At 53.3% G+C, this 22,777-nt stretch overlaps 2 protein-coding genes across 3 annotated transcripts in view; both read right to left on the reverse strand.

The window, feature by feature from the left end:
- Positions 1-16,021, reverse strand: LOC101936720 (glutathione S-transferase 2-like). Of its 2 annotated transcripts, XM_065592272.1 has the most exons (8): positions 15,886-16,021; positions 6,057-6,117; positions 4,476-4,540; positions 3,918-3,999; positions 3,578-3,678; positions 2,844-2,936; positions 2,610-2,720; positions 1-316 (listed from the first exon to the last, which is right to left on the reverse strand). In XM_065592272.1, exons 1-8 carry the CDS (start codon positions 15,919-15,921, stop codon positions 221-223), a joined length of 645 nt encoding a protein of 214 aa, XP_065448344.1. In that variant the 5' UTR covers positions 15,922-16,021; the 3' UTR covers positions 1-220. The 2 variants fall into 2 exon arrangements, with proteins under 2 accessions (XP_065448344.1, XP_065448345.1); XM_065592273.1 differs by lacking the exon at positions 2,844-2,936.
- TMEM9 (transmembrane protein 9) overlaps positions 15,634-22,777 on the reverse strand; it is an 18,423-nt gene continuing 11,279 nt past the window's right edge. Inside the window, exon 6 of the mRNA XM_065592274.1 lies at positions 15,634-17,661. Coding sequence (XP_065448346.1) covers positions 17,512-17,661 — 150 coding nt within the window. The 3' untranslated portion in view covers positions 15,634-17,511. The remainder of the gene's footprint in view (positions 17,662-22,777) is intronic.

The raw sequence follows: 22,777 nt of genomic DNA on the forward strand, positions 1-22,777 counted from the left end.
TACAGTCACCAAAATGTTTTCATTAGCCAGTAAGTGGGAATCGCAGCTAGCTTAGTGGGAAGGATTACAACAGGGCTTGCGGATTTCAGCTATTACTGATTTGCTGTTTAATGGGACTTTGCAAGCAAGAGGGATTCCAGGGGTCTCCGTCTCCTTCTCAGATGCTGTAGTGGGTCAATGCCAAGAGAGTTGTTTGACATTTGCTGAGCTCCACTTGAGCCTACTCCTTTTTGTTGCTCCATTGGGCAGTTCTCCAGAAAATGGGAGTCTTCATGTAGCGGCTAGAACTCATGTAGGCAGTGAGCTTCTCCAGGGCCTACAGGGAAAGCAAAAGAAGATCCATCAACGTAAAGAGACATCATCAGCTCCTCACATGCCCCCTACCCATCATCACCGCCAGAAATTCAGCATGGGCCACAGCCAAACAGCTGCTTGGGAATCGCTCCCCATTGCAAACCAGAAAGGCATGCAGCCACGTCTTATCAGACATGTCTTATGGCCCAGTTCTTCTGGAGGACCAAGAGTCTGATCCAAAGTTTGCTGAAATCAGTGGGAGCCTTGACACAGACTTCAAAAGGCTTTGGATCAGGCCCCAAGGATGTGATTTTTCAAAGCTGCTGACCACTCACCGCTCCGATCGATTTCACTCAGCACTTCGGAAAGCCAGGCCCTTACGTTGCCGAGCTGCTCTAGGTTTAGGAGTAGATAAAGCACTTTCTAAAAGCAGGAAGTCCTGTAACTTCTCAAAGCTCCATCTCTCAAAAACAGTTTGTTCGGTTCCAAATTCAGTCTGCTCTTCAAAATCTCCTCTGCCCAAGAACCAAGCTTGAGAAATTCAGGACTGTAATGATGTGCACTTGCAATATATTATTCAGCTACTAGGTGACTATTAGAATTCTAATCTATTAGAATTCTTTGAAGGGGTCAACAAACATGTGAACAAGGGGGATCCAGTGGACATAGTGTACTTAGATTTCCAGAAAGAACTTTGACAAGGTCCCTCACCAAAGGCTCTTATGTAAATTAAGCTGCCATAGGATAAAAGGGAAGGTCCTTTCATGGATTGAGAACTGGTTAAAAGACAGGGAACAAAGGGTAGGAATTAATGGTAAATTCTCAGAATGGAGAGGGGTAACTAGTAGTGTTCCCCAAGGGTCAGTCCTCGGACCGATCCTATTCAACTTATTCATAAATGATCTGGAGAAAGGGGTAAACAGTGAGGTGGCAAAGTTTGCAGATGATACTAAACTGCTAAAGATAGTTAAGTCCAAAGCAGACTGTGAAGAACTTCAAAAAGATCTCACAAAACTAAGTGATTGGGCAACAAAATGGCAAATGAAATTTAATGTGGATAAATGTAAAATAATGCACATTGGAAAAAATAACCCCAACTATACATACAATATGATGGGGGTTAATTTAGCTACAACAAGTCAGGGAAAAGATCTTGGAGTCATCGTGGATAGTTCTCTGAAAATGTCCACGCAGTGTGCAGAGGCGGTCAAAAAAGCAAACAGGATGTTAGGAATCATTAAAAAGGGGATAGAGAATAAGACTGAGAATATATTATTGCCCTTATATAAATCGATGGTACGCCCTCATCTCGAATACTGCGTACAGATGTGGTCTCCTCATCTCAAAAAAGATATACTGGCACTAGAAAAGTTTCAGAAAAGGGCAACTAAAATGATTAAGGGTTTGGAACGGGTCCCATATGAGGAGAGATTAAAGAGGCTAGGACTCTTCAGCTTGGAAAAGAGGAGACTAAGGGGGGATATGATAGAGGTATATAAAATCATGAGTGATGTGGAGAAAGTGGATAAGGAAAAGTTATTTACTTATTCCCATAATACAAGAACTAGAGGTCATCAAATGAAATTAATAGGCAGCAGGTTTAAAACAAATAAAAGGAAGTTCTTCTTCACGTAGCACACAGTCAACTTGTGGAACTCCTTACCTGAGGAGGTTGTGAAGGCTAGGACTATAACCGAGTTTAAAAGAGAACTGGATAAATTCATGGTGGTTAAGTCCATTAATGGCTATTAGCCAGGATGGGTAAGGAATGGTGTCCCTAGCCTGTCTGTCTGTCAGAGGGTGAAGATGGATGGCAGGAGAGAGATCACTTGATCATTGCCTGTTAGGTTCACTCCCTCTGGGGCACCTGGCATTGGCCACTGTCGGTAGACAGGATACTGGGCTAGATGGGCCTTTGGTCTGACCCGGTACGGCCTTTCTTATGTTCTTATGACTATGTGCTGTTCACCAGTTCCCTGTCTGGAGCTCTTCACAAGGGAGACAGTGCTGGAACTTGAGCTGTGTGGAAACTTGTTTGTGTGTCTTTAGTGTGTGATTGTCTTCTATAATGAACACCTCCTGTTTAAGGTGAACTCCGATTCCATATATTGTGAAAAGGACCAAGAGGTGGGTTATTGTTTTGACAAGATAAAGGGTGCAGAAGGCTTAGAACAGAAACCATCTATCAACCTTAATTGGGAAAAGTAACTTGACCAAGGGTCACATGCTGCAGACCCTGCAGAACTGGAACTAGCTTGGCCAGCCCTGGAGATCCAGAGAGCAGCATGTCACAGGGGAGTCAGGGCCAAGCTCACCTCAAATCGGTCAAGAAAATCCTTCAGATTCTTTAGTTGATCCAGGCACTTGGGCGCGAACGTGCGGTGCTGATCCAGGATGTCGTACACGAGGAAGTCGACATAGGTGAGCTTGGAAATTAGAATGAAAATAAGCAGAGCGTCAGATCAGAACCATCCCGATCTGCACTTCCCATCTCTGGCCTCTCTTTAACACGGAGCAGCTATGTCCTCAGTCCCTGTCTAGTGACATACCTTCTCCCCAGCAAACCACTTCTGGACCCCCAGGAACTGGGAGAACAGCTTCAGCTTCCCGGGCAGCTGCTCCAAGTACTCCGGCTTCAGTTTCTCTTGCAAAAGGGAAAATAGAAGCAAGGGAGCTGTGGGTCAAATCCTCGCAATCCCCACCACCCCGGAGCAACTCAGAGTTCTGGCTTTCTAAGGTGGCCCAAGGCAGTGATGGGGGTAATTCAGTCCCAACTTTTGGGGCATAAACTGATCATCTGAAGAGATCTCCCATCCCAGACACTCTCCTCCCTCCCATGCCAACATCAGGTAACTAGTCTGATGCATGATAGAAATTATTCACCTTCCTTTGAAGGAAGAGGCTGTGGCTAAAGAGGAGCCGTAATAGACTTCACAGACTGGTCTGCTCTGACACATAATCCCTGACCAATTCCACCTCTCTTTGTCTGTGAGGCAGAGTGGGATGGGGGAACAGGCAGTGTTGAATCTAGGGAGGGCTCAAATTCTATCTTACCTCTGCTATTGGTTTACTGTGGGATCTCAGGCAAGTCACATCACTTCTCTCTCCCCCACCTCTGTAAAATGGGGATAACTACTCTTCTTCCCAGGTAATTAATGGAGGCTTGTAAAGCTCTGGATTATATCTTATATTATATTATATGTTAACCTCATGTGACCCTCCTGAGTCATCTGTTGCAGTCCAGCTATGACCCACACCCCCAGGGGAGCAGGGATGCACTCACAAAGTCAGGGTTGTAGCAGATCCTTGCAAAGGCCAGGCGGAAATCCATCACCTGGTTCTCCAGCATGTCCACTCTCTGCATCTCCTCCTCACTCTCGCCAGCTGGGAGCCAGAAAACACACAGGGGCAGAGAGGCTCAGCAACCATGGTTTAAATCTCAACTAGCCTCTAAGGGCTTGTCTTCACTGGGGGGAATTGACCAGCCCAGCTATTCTGGAATGACCTAGGTCTTCTAGAATAATGGCCCATCACTTTTACTCTGGACTGGGGACCTATTCCAGAGGAGCTTTTCCAGTCAAGTTCCCCGTGCAGACAAGCCTTTGACTTGCAGCAATACTCACCCATCTTGTGTTTGTGCGCTACGTAGCGGAGGATAGCATTGCTCTGCGTGAGCTTTGTCTGGCCGTCAATGAGATAGGAGAGCTGGGAGGGCAAAGAGAGGATGTCAGGGGATAAGTTCTTCCCACCCATTTATCCTACTCTTGGAGGGCACTGCAGCCACCAAGCTACTTGTGCCTCCTAGTCGGCGGGAGGTCAAAGAGCAGTGCTAAGTGTCTCATGAGCAGACCCTGCACTTTTTTACTCTGCTTGGGGGAGCAAGTGGACAGCAGGGCCCCAGATTCACTGTTCAGTGCCTAGCATTTAACCTTATAGCCATGCACAACCACCGATCACACTCAGGCTAGGCACGGCCACGTGCTCGCTGCTGCAAAGACAGCAAGGCCTGAGTCTCCTGCACCAGCCAAGGGGGCACTGCAGAGCTGGGAGCCCTTCCCCAGCCAACGGCCTGGCTCCACCTCAGAGCCAGCAGTGAAAGCTGCTAGTCTCCAACCACTTCCCTCTCTGATCCTGTCCTCCCCAGCGACACATGGGTAACGGCAAAGGAGGCTGCTACGTACGTTCGGGAAATCCAGCCCCAGCTTCTCTTTCTCGTTAGTCCATTGGCTTATATCATAATCAGGACCTGGAGGTAAAGAACAGGATGGTAAGTACTATGGCATGAACACCTGCCCCCCCCACTGCATTTCCCTCACCACCAACCCTCCAATCCCACCCCACGGCATCTCCTAATCAACATTACCTCCCCACCACTGCATCTCCCACCCCACTCCCTACACCCACTCACTGCATCCCAACCATCACTGCTACCCCACAAACACCCACCGTACTGCATCTCTCCCCTGCCACCCTCACCGCACCCACCCACTGCATCTCCCTTCCCACACCCACACTCTGCATCTCCCACCCCACTCCCCACACCCACTCACTGCATCCCAACCCCTCCACTGCATCTCTAACCAGCAATGCACCCCACAAACACCCACTCCACTGCATCTCTCCCCTGCCACCCACACACTCACTGTGTGTCCCTTTCCCTCCCATCCTCTTCACCCCCCACCCTACATCAACAGTGACTGGTGGTAGAATTGGAGATTGAGTCCCCTGCTCTCTCCCTCTCCCCACACCCCAGGAGCTGAGGGGAGAGGGCCCTGGCCCATGACTCACCTCTAACCAACACTGCTCCAAGTCCAGGGCTGGAAAAAGACTTAGGTCCCCAGGCTGGCCCCTTTGCACCACTCTAGCAGCAGGAAAGGGCCAGAACCCAGACAGAACTTCCCACCACCCTTGGACAGCCCTATCCCTGGGGCAGCAGGTTTGTATAATTTTTGGTGGAGTCTAGAATGGGTCCAAGTGCCCGCCACCACCTGCCTAAGGCTCTGGCAGGGAGTTTGGGTGCGGGCTCTGGGCTGGGGTAGGGGGTTGGGGTGCAGGAGGGGGTGTGGGCTCTGGGAGGGAGTTTGGGTGCAGAGGGGGATTTGGGTTCTGGGAGAGTTTGGGTGCAGGCTCAGGGCTGGGGCAGAGGTGCGGGAGAGGGTGAGGGGTCCGGTGCTTACCTCAGGCAGCTCCCGAAAGTGACCCGCACACCCCTCTGGAGCGGCTCCTAGGAGGGGAGGCCAGGGGTCTCCGCGCATCGCTGCCCACAAGCACCGCCCCCACAGCTCCCATTGGCCACAGTTCCCGGCCAATGGAAGCTGCGGAGTCTGTGCTCAGGGCGGGGGCAGCATGTGGAGACCACCACCCCGGGGCCGTGGGGCCATACCAGCTGCTTCCAGGAGTGGCAAGGACCGAGGCCAGGCAGGAAGGTGCCTTAGCCCCTCTACGCTGCCAGTGGTGGTGGCGGCAGCGGCCGGGGCCCCCCAGGCTCTTTTAAATCACCTGGGGGCAGCAGGCAGGGCCGGAGGAGAGACCCAGCCCCGAACACTGGTGTAGCATGGACACCACGGACCCTGAATATTCCTGGAGCACGGGCACCATAGACCCATACAACTCGGTACCCATGCCCTATACCACACTTCTACTCAGCTCCTGGCAGGGGGCATGCCTGTTCTGACATAGCAGATTAGCCACTCAAGGCTGTGGTAGCTTACAGCACCCCCCTGGGCTGCTCTAACACTGGGCCAGGCCACTTTGAAAGCCACCTGTGTTCCCGCTCCCATTCCTGAGCTGTGCCATTCCGGACATGCAGCTTGGCATCTGGGCCTAGAAAAAACAGGGAAAAGCCTCAGCACATCCAAGCATGAAGGAGCAGTGCTGCAGCAATAGATACTTAACGGCCACAAGTTTCACCACTGGCCTCTGATTTTAGATGCCAAACCTGGCCATGGGCGCCTGATTTTCAGAAGTACCGAGCACCGCCTGCTCCCATCGAAATCCCTTGGAGATGCAGCTGCTCAGTGCCACTGAGGAAAGCCAAGCTGCTCATTTACGTGGCTAACATCAAGCCTCCACATCTGATCCTTTTGGCCAACACTCCCACCCACGCTGGCCTCTCGTTCCTGGACGGTGCCATTTACCGACCTTGCAGAAACATAATGAAATGGCTCAGTGCCAAGGCTAGACACCGTGATCACAATATGGTGTTTATTACTGGAGTGCCTGAGGCCAGCTGAGAACAGGGTGCTGGGTGCCAGACAAACACAGAATCAAAGACCGTTCCTGCCGGGAAGCCCGTCTCTAATGAGATGGTCCAGTAGTTAAGAGCATGAACCTGGGGATTTGGGAGACTGAAGTTCAAATCTCTGCTCTGCCATACACTTCCTGGGTTCCCTTGGGGAAATCACGAAGCCGTTCAGAGCCTGAGTTCCCCAGCTGTAAAACTGGGATCCGAGACTAACTGCACTTTCCTACCACACTGGGGGATTGTGAGGCTAAATACAGTAAAAACTGTGAGGTGCTCAGAGGATACCACCTATCCTAGGGGCCTATATGGCTATGCTCTGTGTCTGGATTTAACCGCTTCCCTGCTGGCTCAGGTCCCCTTTACAATCAGGCAGGGCGCACGCAAACCCCAATGATATGAAATCCTCACACTTCCGTTTGACACAGGGTGATAAGCAAAGCATCAGTGGCCATATGCAATCTGGCTTTGTTTATCAGTGCTCAAAGGTCTGTTTACCTGCAGGTGCCATGCTGGCTATGAAATAAACGTGCGGCAAATCCATCCCCACTAGTGCAGCCTGAACTGGGATATAAGCCCGGGGTCCTCTAACCCCGGGGACATAGGGTCTGTTTGCAGTGCAATCTAGGGGTGTAATTGCAGCACATGTAGACACACCCGAGCCAGCTTTGATCTGGATAGTGCAGGTACCGATAGCAGTGAAGCTGTGTCAGCACGGGCCAGCTGCCCAAGTACATACCCAGGGTCCCAGGTGAACTTGTATAGCCGGCACTGCTATTGGCATGCAAGCTAGCTAGAGGCACAAGCTGCAGTTACACCTCCAACTGCAATGTAGACAGACCCTGAGAGGATTTACTGGGAGGGCAGGGAGAATATAAACCCAGCAGAATCAGGGGGGAGGGGCAGGGCACGAGTTCCTGAGAATACTCATAGGCTCCCATGGGCCACTTACCCTGATACAAACCTAAGGTCTTATCCTCAGCTTCTGTAAATCCAGGCAGATCCATTTACACCAGCCGAGAATCTCCCTCTCCCCAGCCATGAAAGGCAAGAATTGTAATTCTTACTGTCTTTAATCAAGACAAATGATGCTATTGCTTGTGACAAGCACCTCCTGGTATAGGTTCCAGCCAGGGTCCCGAGTCCCAGCCAGAGGATCGGCTCTGTGATTGTCCGCAGTGTAAGGACAATCTGCCGGAACTGGATTTCCTTGTCCAGTGTACAGCTAGTTCTTTTCCATAAAGAGAGTACAGTCTAGTGGTTAGAGCATAGGCTTGGCGTGAGGACACCTGGGTTCCACTCCCAGCTCTGTCACTCACTCATTGGGGCTTGGTCATCACTGCAAGAAAGGGTGTTTTTACACTGCGATAGCTGTCTCGATGTAAAATTCTGGTGGGGCCAAGGCACTGCGGTTCTTACCTTGATGTGGCTCAGTGGTTCTCAACCTGCGGCCTGCAGGCTGCTTGCAGCCCAATCAGCACAGAGCTGCGGCCCATGTGCCATACTCAGGGCCATACAGGTAGCACTGGGATGTGGTACACAATGGTAAACAGGATGAGAACCACTGATGTAGCTGATTGATAGGGTAGACCTCAACTAGCTGCATCCAGGTAAAAACTCCAGTCTCTTGTCTCCACCATGAGTTTACAGAGTGAGAAATAACTACAAACACCTTTTTGCAGTGAGGACAAAGCCGGGATGACCTTAACGCAAAGTCACTCACCCTTTCTGAGTCTCAGTCGAAAGGCGAATTTTACTTTCATGGTGCCCTGGGAAGTTGTGAGGTAGAATTTTATTGTGATTCTAAAGGGATAGAAATGTGCAATGTCATTGTAAAGGATCCGTGCCCAAAAGCAACCTGACCTCATCACCCCCCTCCCTCACCACTCCCTGCCCGCGCACTCATCCAGCTGCACTTTCTGCTCGGGGAGAATGTGTTGCTTTGACACAGCTGGGGTTTCTTATCGCTCACTGTGACAAAGAGCAGCCGTGTGACCTTCAGAATTATATAACCAAATCTCGGGATGCATGACTCAGCCAAAAAAAACAAGGTGGGAAATTAGTCCAAGCCAAGAGAGTCACAGAGTCGCTCTGCAGCCATGGAAGAGTTAAGCCAAGCCCCTGGGAAAGCAGAGATAGGAAGTGGCTGTTACAAAGCTGCCTTCTAGAAACAGGCTGGCCAGGGTTGAGCAATGCTCCCAGCTCCCATGGACTCCAACTGGCGTTGGGCCCCTCAAAGTCTGTCCCTTACAGCAGCAGAAAGGCCAGCTCCGGACAGAGGGCACTGTCTTAATATAGGGCAGATCCCTGCTCTCGCTGAAAGCAATGGGAGTTCTGCTATCAACTGCCACAGGAGCAGGACCAGGCCCTGTAAGCAACAGCAAATAGAAGCCAATACAGGCCCGGTAGAACCAGACTTTGGAGGAGGAGTGACCTAAGGCAGGAGGGAGAAGAGGGTCTGAACCTCCTCCCCATTAATGCAGAGGGGCTGTACAGCCGGCCCTCCGGAACTGACCTCGCTAGCTAGGGTTACCATTCGTCCGGATTTACCCGGACATGTCCTGCTTTTTGTGTTAAAAATAGCGTCCAGGGGGGAATTTGTAAATCACTAAAAATGTCCGGGATTTCCCCCCCATGCAGAGCGAGGCGCGGCTGGGAGGGCTGCAGGAAAGTCAGCCGTTCGCATGGGGCTCTGGCAGCCAGAGCCCTTCCCCCTGCAGCTTGCTGGGCTGGACTCCGGAGCAGCTGTAGAGCTCCTCCTCCCCCCCTCCCTGCATTCTGAGCCGGCCGGCCTGCCGGGCCGTTTGCATCGGGCCTCGGCAGCTACTCCTCCCCTGCTGCCCAGGGCCCCGCTCCAGCAGCACTGTGCAGGGGCAGGGACCTGGTTGTGTGTTGCGCTGGGGAGCGCAGCCACGTGTCCGGCTCCGCACAGAGCCCAACACCATGTTCTGAGCGGCAGGGTAAGGGGGCCAGGGGGCAGGAGAAGGGGCAGGGAGATTTTGGAGGGGGCAGTCAAGAGATGGGGGGGGTCGGGAGTTCGGGGGGGGCTTTTTGGGGGGGGTGGAGAAGGTTTTGGGCAGTCAGGGTACAGGTAGGAGGTAGGGTCCTGGGGGGCAGTTAGGGTGGGGGGGGTCTTAGGAGGGGGCAGTTAGGGGACAAGGAACAGGGAGGCTTAGGTAGGGGATGGGGTTCTGGAGGGCAGCACCCCATATACAAGGGCACCAGGGTCTGGGAGGGACATGGGGGCCAGAGGACAGGCAGATCACCAGCCTGCAGGGGGTGCTCCAGGATGCTGGAAGAGCTAATTCCTGAGATGACCAGCAGGAGTCACTGCAGGGGTGAGTCCACTCCTCTACAGGGGATTTGATAGCAGCTTTCAATGGCCTGAAAGAAGGTTCCAAAGAGGATGGATCTAGACTGTTCTCAGTGGTGGCAGATGACAGAACAAGGAATAATGGTCTCAAGTTGCAGTGGGGGAGGTCTAGGTTGGATATTAGGAAAAACTTTTTTACTAGGAGGGTGGTGGAACACTGGAATGGTTACCTAGGGAGGTGGTGGAATCTCTTCCCTTAGAGGTTTTTAAGGCCCGGCTTGACAAAGCCCTGGCTGGGATGATTTAGTTGGGGATTGGCCCTGCTTTGAGCAGGGGGTTGGACTAGATGACCTCCTGAAGTCCCTTCCAACCCTGATATTCCATGATTCTATGATCTACATGGCAGCTAATGCTGTCCTAGCCACACTGCTATTTCTAGCATGCTAGCTCATGCAGACCTAACATGTGTCTGTCTCCTCATGCTGGGAATTGCCCGCTCGCTGCTCTGCAGACATACTATGAGAGACAGAGGCCAAGCCTTTCAGAAAGGACAAGTCAATGGAACTCGTGCTCACAATGCAAGTCACTTTGACGCTGCTGAAAATTCTGCGCTTGGTGCCAGAATGGGACCTAGGCTGCTTTGGAAACCTGCCCATGGAAAAGCATTGGCTTAATTTGCAGACGGGGGGCCTGAATCTCCACTACGTTACACCGGTTTTACGTCAGCGTCGTGCTGTCGTGATCGCTGGAGTTATCCCCAGGCAATACTGCACTGGAGAAAGTGTCAAGAGGTTCAAAGGCTCTAATAAGGGTGGAATAACCCTCTCAGACATTGAGGGGCTCATCCCAATGTCAGAAACATTTAAGCTTGACCTGCCACTACCAATCACCCAGGAGTGGAGAGGAGTTGCTTTGGCTATTACGACTTCCATGCGTGCTGTGGGGAAAGAGAAGGGGATTGAGCTTACATCTGTCACAGCACAGTCTGGGACTTTTAAGGGAGTCTGGGCTCAGCTCCTCCGGGGCCTTGGTGAAGCCTGGACCAGGGCAAGGTTCACAGAACTAGGCTCAGCTGGAAGTGGAGCCTGCTAGGAAAGGGGTTTGCGGCTCTCAAACCAGGAAAGATGCTGGGGGTCAGGGACGGTCCAGGAGGGGTGTCCTCACACCCGCTAGGGGAAGGCCTGGAAGAGAGGACTGCAAGGAGCAGGCTGTTCTGGGAGACTCTCCATGGATGGCCAGGGCTGGGTGAGCACTGGGAAGGGAGCTGCACTGATCTGTGGAGCTCTGGCACTGGAGCAGAGTTTGCTTTGGGTAGCCAGAGCAAACTGTGAATGTTGCCTTGTTTTGACTCGACAAAACAGATCCCAAGGGGTGGTGGGAGGGGGTTGAATTACATCCACTATTGTTTGGTCTGTGGTCACCTCTGAAACACAAGGAGGGGCTGGGGGCACCCAGCCTTGGGGGAGCATGGCGTGTCACGATATCCCAGACAGCTAGCAGCTCTGCACTGGGGAAGGGGCTTGTTCCCCTTTTCATCTGAAATATCCTTCCCCTCCCCCCCCGATCTGCCCCTGAGCTGGGCTGCTCTACCACCTGCTCTGCAGAAACACCAAGAGCTGGCTGGGACTTTCTGTTGCCAGTTCCCAGCATCTGTTTACCCTTGGCCAGGTGCTAATGTAACTTAACCACAGCCGGCCCTGTGCAGCCATTCATTTATTTTCATGCCCAAACATCCCCATGAAGGACACTGGAGGGGGGGAATAGGGCAAGGGTCTTTTGACTCCCAGCTAGAGCACTTTGGCAGAAACTGGGGTTGCCCTGAAATCCTAGGACCGTTTAACACTCAGGTTCACAGGTTCTTAGGAAACACTGTGGATAATCCATGCTCCTCCAAGGGAGCACCACCACACTGCAGCAACACAGTCCTGGCTAGATCCTTCAGGCTCCCAGCATGGGGGTGATGAAGAGGAGGCTGCAGGTACTGAGTATGAAGAAGAGGTCACCTGGGATTCCCCATTGCTGCTGCAGTCTGGTGGGGAGGAGAAGTTCAGAGTTGCATGACCTGCGAGGCTGCTGTCAGCTTTGGGAGCTGCCCCCTCGGATGTTCTGCCTAGGTCCTGGAGGTATCTGATGTACCTGATGACAGCTCATATGGTTTCAACTTTGCTAAGGTGTTTCTCTGCTATGGGAGGTGGCCTTGGAGCCAGGTGTAGCTTTTATTAACACATTTCTCCCTCCGCCTCTCCCTCTCATTCCTCTTCTGCCTGAAGGCAGCTTCAAAGGGGTAGTCGCAGACCCCAAAATGCCTGTGGAAAGGGAACCAAGAGAACCTACTGCCATAAGTGTCCTAATAGACTGAGTCAGTGTTGATGGGGCGGAACCAGACAGGGATGTTGACCGAAGGGTCTGCAGGAGGAATGGCCATGAGAAGGAGAAATTGCTAGTTGCAGGCAGCTGTGCCATTGTCCTCCTGTTGACCAGTGCTCTGCAGTAGCTACTGTTCATGGTGCGCTAAACAAATCTCGCTTCTCAACTTGGCTGAGTGATCCCGAGCAGTAACGGAGCTCCAGCAGCACTCCCAGCTCCCCGAGGTGTGGACAGCTAGAGCAAGGGTGGACAAACTACAGCCTGGGGGCTGCATCTGGCCCTCCAGACGTTTTAATCCGGCCCTCAAGCTCCCACCGGGGAGCAGGGTCTGGGGTTTGCCCTGCTCCACGCGGCTCCCAGAAGCAGCAGCATGTCCCCCCTCTGGCTCCTATGCATAGGGACAGGCAGGGGGCTCTGCTCGCTGCCCACGCAGCTCCCATTGGCCGGGAGCCGTGGCCAATGGGAGTTGCAGAGGCAAAGCCTGGGGACAGGGCAGTGCGTAGAGCTGCCTGGCCATGCCTCCACTGCTTGAGGTAAGCGCTGCCCAGAGCCTGACCTCCTCCCATGCCCCAACCTCCTGCCCCAGCCCTGATCCCCCTCTGAACCCTTCGGTTCTAGCCCAGAGTACCCGAGCTCCTCATTTCTGTCCCCACCCCAGAGACTGCACCCCCAGTTGGAGCCCTCACCCCCTCCCATACCCCAACTACCAATTTCGTGAGCATTCATGGCCCGCCATACAATTTCCATATCCAGATGTGGCCCTTGGGCCAAAAAGTTTGCCCACCCCTGAGCTAGATGGAATTCCTGTCGATTGCTTCCAAGCCTCTTGTATTGGTCTGGAGTTAGAGGACTGGAAACAGAACCCAGCTCTCCAGGCTCCACCCTCCCCACTGGCCTGCACGGACTGTTGTTATCCTGAGCTACTTAGTCATTGTAGCCACAGCAAAAGGTGCGACTGGCTGGCAAGCGTTTGGCAGCCATAAGATGCTGCGCTCAACATTTTCCTTATCGTGGGGTCAAGTCCTCATCGTCTCTGTCCAGCAACAGCCGCTCCAAGGAACTCTTCCTCGTACCGCTGGCAGAGCCATGTACTGATGTGCAGAGGTTAACCCCCAAGCAGGAGACAGCCTCAGTCATCCTAGCCTTGTGGGAATCTAGTTGGCGTTTTATCCCACCCTCATCCTGGTGGTGTCGGAGCACTGCGCAGCCATGTGTTAAGCGACATGACTCACATATATTTTGTTCTCTCTGCGTCTCCCCAGGGGGAGGATTGGGTGTGCAGTGTAGTGGTTTGTTTTGGTAGGGTTGGTTGGTGGTTGGAGTTATTGAACAACTACACTGCTCTGTGCTGATGTTTGAGGTGGCCAGTTGGAGATGTTTGCCTGGGAGTGGGAGCTGGGGAGGCCTGTGATGGTCCTTAGCTCCTGGACAAGGGGGTTCCACAGTCTCTGAGGGGCCCTAAGGAAGCTCTGTCTCCTCCACAGATGAGTTTGTGGTGGACAGTTGGAGGAGAAGACTGTTGACCTTCGTGCTCACCCTGGGGCTTTAGTCTCTTTTAGGGAGCTTGGGCACAGGCTGTTGAGCGCCTTGAAGGAAAGGACTGAGCCCCTGACATTGACTTGTTCTACGGGAAGCCAAGGTAGAGTGCGCTGGTGAGGTGAGGGGTGTGATGGTCCAGTGACTAGACCCCTGCAGTGGGAATTGGGAGACCCCGGCTGTGCCATTGACCTAGTGCATGTCCTGGGATAGGCTGGCATTAACTCACCCATTATACCCCGGTAGGACAGTTAACACAGGGTTCTGGTTAGCTGGAGTGTATACAGTTACTCAGCGTTCTCCTGAGTATTAGCTTGCAGAGCGTCTCTCTCCTCTGGTTAAACCAAGTCCTCATCCTCCCCGCCAATCTGCCCCATTGTTCCTAGCCCAATCCATCTCCCATGGTGCTTTTTATTCCACACAGCTGCTGAAGCTGCCTGAAGCCAGGGAGGGGGGGAAACCTTCTGAATGTTCAGATCTGCAAGGCCTCCACAGAACTGGGTTCTTCTGGCCAAAAGCAGATTTCTCCTGAGACCAGAACTGAAGTGCAAGTACAGCTGTGATTACAGGTAAAGCCAAGAAGCACAACTACCACAGGCCCCTGTTAATTGTCACAGCTGCACCTGCCTAGTTATAACCTTTGGGCTCAGGGACACCCTCTGGCTCTGGATCCTGCCACATCCCAGGGCTGAGCCAGGCTGTGCTGCTGTTTAAAGCCTTAATTTCGGAGGCACCATTCACCTTGGATTGTCCGCCACATTGCAGCCATACGTGGTGAGGGCAGGAAGTGTCTGGCTGTTGGGATGTTCACAAAGCATGTTAGGGGAGCGGGGGTATTCACTGAAAGCATTGCTCCCCATCCATAAGAGATGCCAGGAGATTTTAGGGCCTCCACATGACTACATGTTTTGCCACCCAGCAGTCTGCAGTGAATTAAACACCTAGCCTAGATGGGCAGTGGGCTGTGAACCCTGGAGTTTCAGCACTAGAGCACATGTTTCTACATGTGAGCCATAGGGGTAACTCCACTAGCTGAGAGCAGCAGAAGGCTCTATCTGGCCACTAGCTGGATCCACAACATTAGCTGGAACCATACCACTAAACCCGGGGGAGTTCTGATCCAGGATACTTGTTCACGACTATCCATACATTTTAAATAGATTTATTTTGCTGCAGCAACAGACTAGCCTCAGGGAGCAGGCACAGGGCATCAGTGGTGAATTTCACGCTGAGGACGCAGATGCAAATACAGGAAAGAAATTTACCTTGTAAAAGACAGGTACACCTGAGCCTTAGAGTAGGCTGATATGAAAGCCTGTTGAATGGATGGGGCCATAGTTATCCCTTGTGTAACACCAAGTCATGGCTGCCCGTTGCCCCTGGTCCCAAGAAAAGCACTGATGAGACCTTTGCTATGTGTTTTTTTTTTTTCTTTTTTTTTTGGTGGGATATCCAGGTGCAGGCCCAAAATAAACCAGGAGGGCTCTTTATATTTTAGCTGACAGCATATATTTCGTTAGCCCTCTGCAGGATCCAGTCCTAAGTACCCTGTGAAGTATTCTACCACTCTCTGCTACCACTGACGTCAAAGCAGTTTCTCAGAACCTTTTGGGATTAGGCCCTTAGCCAACAACCTAGATGCTGAGGTCAGAAGGCGCTATTCTGATTGAGTCTGACTTCCTGCATAGCACAGGTCAGAGAATCCCATTATCTGACTAGGTAAGCCCTGCACATCAGCTGAGCCTGGGCAGAGGTTTAACATAAGGCTGGGAGAGCACAGGGAAATTTTTGGTTATATTTATATTCCCTTCCCCCAGCTGCCAATAGTACCCATTGTCTCCTCTTTCCCAGCCGCAATTAATTTTGCTCTGAAAACCAGGGATCCACAGCCTAGCATAGAATATTTTAATTCTTACACAGCAAAGGTATTCAGTTAAAAAAAGCCACTCCAGTCACACACCCTTCTTTCTGTTTAAAGAAGCCATCCCTCTTTCTGTTTAAAGAAGCGATGCTACATGATAACAAAACTCAAGCACTTAGCAAACTTTCTTGATGGGAAAACAAATTGGAGTAACAGATGAATAAATACACCAATTAATTACTTTGCTTTCTCACACACAGCAGGAATACTTACCATAGTCAAAGATCTCAGACAGTTTCTTCTATGCATTACAGAAACTAAAGTGCATCTTTAGTAAATGTTCAGGGCTCTGTGACCCAGAGAGCAGGAGGGGCTTAGGTTCCAGACCTGCTAAACATAGTGAAACCTTTGTTCTAAAGTCTCATTGACACTAATGGCCCTGTGCCTCGCTCTGCCAGTGTAAACAGGCCTGTAACTTACTCCCACTGTGCAGGGCTAAAGTGGAGTAAAATGGCCTTAGGGTAAATGAGAATCAGGCCTTTCCTCCCCCGCTCCAGGGCTCCTTGGGTTGTTAGTACGCAACGCTCGTCAATTTCACAATGCTGAGTTAGACAGAAGGCTCAGAAGCCAGACTCTGATCTCAGTGACGCTGGTGTAGATCTGGAGAGACCCCATTGATGTCAGTGGAGTTACTGCGGATTTACACCAGAGTAAATGAGAGCAGCAGCTGAATTCAAAGGACTGGATTCTCCTCTCAGTCACACCAGTGCAAATCCTGACAGGAGAACCAGGCCTCTTGTGTCCAGAGCAGCGTCCTTACAGAAAAGGCTCTGGGACCAGATCTTCTGCTGCTGTCAATGAAGGTAGCTCTACTGACCTTAGTGGAACTATGCCAATTTACCCCAGGTGAGAGTCTGGCTCCCTGTGGTACATGGTAGAATGTTTGGTGCCCTGCCATGGCGTAGAACTGGGAGACAGTGTAAATAATATCCATGAATAATCAATAATCCCGCCTCCTGTTGAAAATGAGCTCTAAAGGAGGACAAGCTGCACCCTAGCTCCCACATGTACAGAACTGGCTTATTTCATCCAGCACAGACACAAGCTTTCCTCCCTTGTTGGTTTCTCTGGGTTCACAGCCCCTCAGCTAAGACCAGTGGGCTGTGACTTGACAGCACAGTGGCAGAACAGGTTTGGCAGAAGCCATGTGCTGAGGTATCTGTCCCCCTTGTAAGCCAGGAATGCGCTGAAACCAGCTTTGTTTCATTAAATAGTTTTCTTTGACTTCTCCAGGCTGCAGATTGTTACACGATAGCTCAAAGGAAGAGGCAAGGGACAGGGATTCCCCAGTGATTACAATGCCCTCGCTCAAGGCTATTTCATGCCATGTGACATGCCCCCGGAGAGGGGCACGCAAAGCGCCAAATGCAGGCAAGGGAGTTTGAAAACTGGGTCCCACCTTTGCCACAACTTTTAACACCGAGGTGCAGCCGGCAGAAATGACAGGTCCCAGCATGCAGCATTCTGTCATGACCGCTGGACTCTAGCTGGAGCAGTACATGCTGGGAGCTGTAGTCTCTGCCAGTCTCCTTATTAAGGATGACCGTGGTTGCACCGGGATTCCTTTGGGGCCATTTGAGGGCAGTTGTCAATGGGGCCCTCAGCTGGGCAAAGCTTAGGGTGCCTCTGGCTTAGGCTGCAAAGGGGGTAGAGGGCACAGTCATGGGCAGGCACTTTGGCCTTGTTTGCTCTATGAAAGCCAATACAGGGGGGAGGATGGGTTAGGGGGGCTCAAACCAAACACTGTGGGGGTCCTATTGGGTGAGATAGACATGGCCTATCCCCACTACGCTGCAGCTGCCTGTCCCCAGCGGGCTGTCACTTCATGCCTGGCTTGCTCTAGCTCAGCATCTTGTGTCGGTCAAAAACCGTCTTCCTCTGCTCCTGCACCTGGCGCTTCCATCGCTGCTGGGCTCCTTCCACCCTCTCCAGCACTGTGTTGGCTCTGGCGCCGGTGGGAGCGGGAGCTGCTGCCAGTGAGCGGGCCTCCTGCAATACAAAGAGAAGGAACCGGGAGGTCAAGGGGGTGAGTGGGGTGAAGGAGTGATATCTCTAATACAGAAAAAGGCTGCTCAGCGTTCGGAGACACTTTTACATGAAGAGCTATTTCAGGACTGAGTTTTCCTTGCAGAGAGCGGGCCTGATTTTCACAGGTGCCCAACTCCCACCGACTCATACTGGAGGAGTGGGTCCTCAGTGTAACTGGGCTTAAAGCTAGGATCACCCGTGCTAAAAGCACAGGCCTCCAGCACCGGAGCTAAAGGAGCAGCTCCCCTAGGAGGTACCTGTAGTAGGCTCTTATCCCTTTCTTTAGGCCAGCAACTAGAAGGGCCAGTGCTCCACACTGCTAATGTGAATTCCCTCCTCTCAGACTCCTCGCTTTCCACTCCCTCGCACCCATTCCCCTTCCCCTCCCAGGAATCTCCCCCTGCCCTCTGTGTCTCGGGGCTGCTGCATTTCAGTCCTTCCCAGCCACATGAACTTGCACAAAATCTCTCCATCAAAAGGAAGCATTACTTCCTGTAACCGCAGCTGGAGATGCTGGGGCTATCTCTGTGCTGAAGCTCAGCATGGCTCCCCAGTTCCTGGAGGGATTTCCTGAACGGCTCCGGGCCCTTCTCCTCTGCTGCCACATACCTCATAAGGGATTAACATGCCTCATTTGCCTCGCTGAGAGCCGCCCACTAACTGCACCTTCCTTTGCAGTGCCCTGAGGGCACGGCTTCTAAGGCTGCACAGCTGCCAGGCTTAGCAGGGAGCAGAGCAGTGGTGTGGAAGAAAGGGGTGTGTGTGTGGGGGGGAACAAGTCAGTGATTAACTCCTTGGCTTCAGTCTGCTGTCATATCCATCTGATGGTCCATTGCTCTCATGGCAGCGCGGGAACTGCAGGACCAGCACTGAAGGGGTTTAAGTCCATGGCTGTTCATCCCAGCTTTGGTCCCAATGAAGTCAGTGATCCAACTCTCATTTGGTCTAACGGGACCAAACATTGATCCATGCTCAGTGCTTCGCTCATGATTCTGGAGGATGTCCTGTCAGCAGGAAGGAGGAGTGGACCCCCAACAAGGGCTCCCACCAGCAGATCCAGATGCCCTCTGAGAGTGTGTGCGGCACACTTGCTAGCCAGACCCCTCATGCTCTGCAGCAGTTGCTCTCCAAGCTGCTCCCTTCCCCAGCCAACAGGAGCTGGGCTAAGCTCCTCTCAGGTGTAAGCTGCTCTGGGCATGCTGGAAAATGGTACAAATGATCATGGGCCTTCTGAGCCACAGCACTGAGTCTGCTGCCATTGTGGGTTCAGTGCAGGCGCAACGTGTTACAGAGGAGACACACACACGGTGCTCTCTCTCTCTCAGATCTGGTGTTTGTCGTTCCTCAGTTAGAAGGAAGCATGTGTCTGTTTTTTGTGGGTGAAAGGCAGCTTCAGAGTTTAGGTGCAAAAAACCTGGTGCTGGGAGAACACAGGGACAAAGCAGAGATAGAACGAGGCTAGGGGTGGGAGTGAAGTCCTCTGGGTTGGGAACTTGGAACAGAGGAGTTGTTTCTGGCTGTCTGCAGACTCAGGCAGATATCACTGCACTGGTTACACTTGGGGCCCATGTGGAAGGTTCAGCCATGAATCCTAGACACTTACTGGTTTTAAAATGAAGGATTCTGGAGCAGCTGAATAGGTCATGCCGGCCAGGGCCCATCCGCCAACTTCTCCTGGCGCCGGTGGGTGCTCAACACCCCCCTCCCCCGGCCCTGACTCAACCCCTGCCCCGCCCCCATTCCAACCCCTTCCCCAAAGTCCTCGCCCCAACTGGACTCCATCCCCACCCCAGCCCTGCCTCTTCCCTGCCTCCTCCCTGAGCGCGTTCCCACTCCTTCCCTCTCCCTCTCCCAGCTTGTTACGCCGCAGTTGCGGCAGCAAGTGCTGGGAGGAGAAGTGGGGACACAGCATGCTCTGGGCAAGAGGCAGGGCTAGGGCCGGGATTTGGGGAAGGAGTCCAGTTGGGGCGGGGACTTTGCCCCAAATTGCCCGGTGCCCTATGCAGCTGCGTGCTGCTCCAGCGGCCAGCCCCATCCCGCGGCCAGCTGAGCCGGCCAGGAAAGTTGCCCCTGCCCTGCCCCCAGAGTCCCTGCTCCACCCCTTCCCCAAAGCCCCGCCCCTGCTCCACTCAGCTCCACACCTTCCCCAAAGCCCCGCCCCTGCTCCACCCCAGCCCTGCCTCTTCCCACCCCTGCTCCGCCCCCACTCCATCCCTTCCCCAAAGCCACACAGAAGCCTCCATGCACGGCAGGAAGGGATTAATGAACTCCTGGCAGCCCAGTTAGCTCAAATTGGAGTCACCTGGAGCAGGAGGCTTCCAGGGATGGGCTTAATAAAAAGAAGAGCCCTGACCAGTTGGAGGGAGGCAGGTAGAGAGAGCAGCTGGTATGGGAAGGCGGCTAGCTGAGGGTCAGGACTGGGACAGGCTGGTGCCTCGCAGATCCCCTGGAGGAAAGGGAAGAGTATGTGTTGTTTCATACTTGTTTTGGACTTTGAGAGCCCCGGGAGAAGTAGGACCACATAGGAGCCAGGGGGAGGGCTAACCCTCTGCGACCCAGAAGGCTTTGGAGTTAGAGCAGCGGAAGACAAGCTGGGGAACTGAGGTGGAGTGGCTGTTGCACTGGAGTGCTGCTAGGGGGTGCTCTGGAAAGGCAGTGGGGCTAGAACAATACACCAGTGTGTAAACGAGAATGGGGCCCAGTGGTTCTATCGCAGCACTGAGCAGACAAATAGATTTCTGGGCTCTGCATAGCCTCACGTTGCATAGACCAAATCTTTCCCCATTAGTGTTTGTCAATCACCATGTGGGTGCCCCATGATCAGTCCCAGGGAGGGTGGAGTGTTTCTGAACATGTCCAGGCTGGTCACACGCCCTCTCAGCAAACACACTGGCTTCCTCTCTTCAAAGCATGTCCAGGCTGGTCACACGCCCTCTCAGCAAACACACTGGCTTCCTCTCTTCAAAGCGTGTCCGGGCACCTGGATTACAGCTAATCCGCTGGGAGGGGAGGCGCCCAGTAGCTAGCAGGGGGCCCTGCCAAGCCTGCTAGGTGGTTGAAAGGAAGGCAGGTGTCTTTCATTTTACTCCTGAGTGGTGCTCTCTTAGTGCACAGGGGCAGGCGCAGTGAGGAAGGTCCCCTCAACACGAACGACTGCAGGGACACCAGGCCGCCGTGGGCAAGTGCCCTTGAGCACTTGGGGCATATCCCGTCCTGCAGAACCGTCCCTTGCCCCTGGCTGGGACAGGGAAGGGGGCTCTCCCCAAAGTTCACGTTGGGTTCCCCTGCCCCACTGAAGAGCAGGTTGTGCTCTAAGGGTACAACTGCATCAGGGGGAGCTGAGCTCGTGTCCTGCCTTCAGCGACGTGGCCTGGGGTCGAAATTCTTCCCCCGCCTGACTCCTTAAGGCCCCATATCCTGGTAATCTTCTGCCTGACCTAGGGTGGGCTCCTCCAGGGCCTGTTAACACTGAGGCGAGGGGCCCAGACGTGCTGCACGCAATCCATCCCTAGGGCCGTCCCCGCTGCTGGGCTGGGACAATGCCCAGTGCCGCCGGTGGCACGCAGCGTCTCACACCAGAGCTCAGCATGGCTGGGCGGAGCCAGCATCAGCCGGCCTGGGGGCAGAGACTCGCCTCCGGCTGAGGGCAGCTGGGAGCTTTCAGCACCCGGGATACAGCGAGTTCTGCCCCCTCTCAAGGCCTCGGCACCATCCCTTCAATGGCTGTTCTCTCTCGCCTGTCCGCATCCCCTCCCTATCCTCCTTGTGCCCCTGCTGGTAGTAACCAGGCCGTTGGCTGAGGAGGGTGACTGTCTAGGGAACCCAGAAGGGGTTGTCTGGAAGGGTCTGAGATGGCTCCCCCTGCCAAGGGGGCTGCCTTGCCCCATTTCTCTGCCTTGTCTCTCTCCTGGGAGCCAGGGCCTGACCTTAGAACCTGGGCATGCACCATAGCAGTGAAATGGCAGCCGCTAGGCTCCTGGGCCAGCCCTTGTTTGGGTAGTCTGCTCAGGACTGAGCTGGCCTGGAGACTGGAGCCAGGGTGGCTCCTAGAGGCCATGATAACCTCAGCCCAGAAGCTCCACTGATTGGGAAGGGATCATCTAGCGATCAACACAACCCCAGCTTGTTCAGCACCATGGTCCCGGCTCACGGAGCAGCTCCAAACAACCGACACCTAAAGGAAATGCTGGGTCCCAGAACCGCAGGTTCCACCTTCCATAATCCACCCCCTGTATCTCTCAATTATAGCGCGAGCCAGGGCTACAATTAGGTCATTACAGCTAATCACTGTGTGTGCATCAGCTCCACTCCCTGCCACCTGGACTACCATTACCACTAATAACCAGCTTCATCTACGTTTCCTCTGGGGGCTGGGACGTGGTGGCCTCCCTGCTCAAGCGATGGGAGCTGGTGGGGACAGACAAGGCAGGATATAAAGGGCCTAATCCTGGTGCCCTGGCTCTGAAATCCACACGGAAGTCAATGGAAGCGTTGCCTGAGTCCAGAGCTGTGCTCAGGAGAGGACCAGTGGCTTTTGGACAGAGATGTGGCAGCAAGACCACGTGTGACGTGATAGCTGTTTGCCAATCTCACACGTGCTGATCCTTCTCTAAAATCCACCAGAGCTAAAGGAGATCTCCCTGAGCTACTAGCAGTAGCAGGTCCTTTATCCTCACATCATTCCCTGGCTCATACGCAAAGCCAGGACGTTACCGCGGGAAACATCCCAAGCCGATTTGAAAACCAAGCCCGTGTTTATGGCGAGCAAGACAGAGCAGCAGTCAGAGCTGCTGAGGGCTGGGCCTTCTCTGGCTTAGAAAGTCACCTCCAAAAGGAAGAACAATTGTAATAATGGGGCACATGCATCCCCTCAGCCTGGAGCCCAGGGCACTGTATGGACGCAGAGATCTAGCAGGGGAAAGATTAAACAATACAGGGCCTGGCCGTGGGGACAGCATAAAAAACCACCAACCCCCTCCCCGGCATGAGACAGTTTGAGGCGTGAGTGAAAGCAGGCAGGGTGGGACTGGATGTTAAGGGGAGTCAATGGCCCAATCGAGGCCCATCAGCACAAAGG

The sequence above is a fragment of the Chrysemys picta genome, chromosome 4, assembly GCF_011386835.1.
Source record: "Chrysemys picta bellii isolate R12L10 chromosome 4, ASM1138683v2, whole genome shotgun sequence".
Taxonomy (NCBI): Eukaryota; Metazoa; Chordata; order Testudines; family Emydidae; genus Chrysemys; species Chrysemys picta.

What these genes read in the sequence shown, in the direction of transcription:
- LOC101936720 (XM_065592272.1), bottom strand. Translation starts at nt 15,921, where the DNA reads ATGCATAGAAGAAACTGTCTGAGATCTTTGACTATG. An exon ending in GTCTGAGATCTTTGACTATG is followed by an intron (nt 6,118 to 15,885) that starts GTAAGTATTCCT and finishes TGTTTTTTCTAG; the next exon opens with GCCCAGATGCCAAGCTGCAT. An exon ending in GAATGGGAGCGGGAACACAG is followed by an intron (nt 4,541 to 6,056) that starts GTGGCTTTCAAA and finishes CTTTACCTCCAG; the next exon opens with GTCCTGATTATGATATAAGC.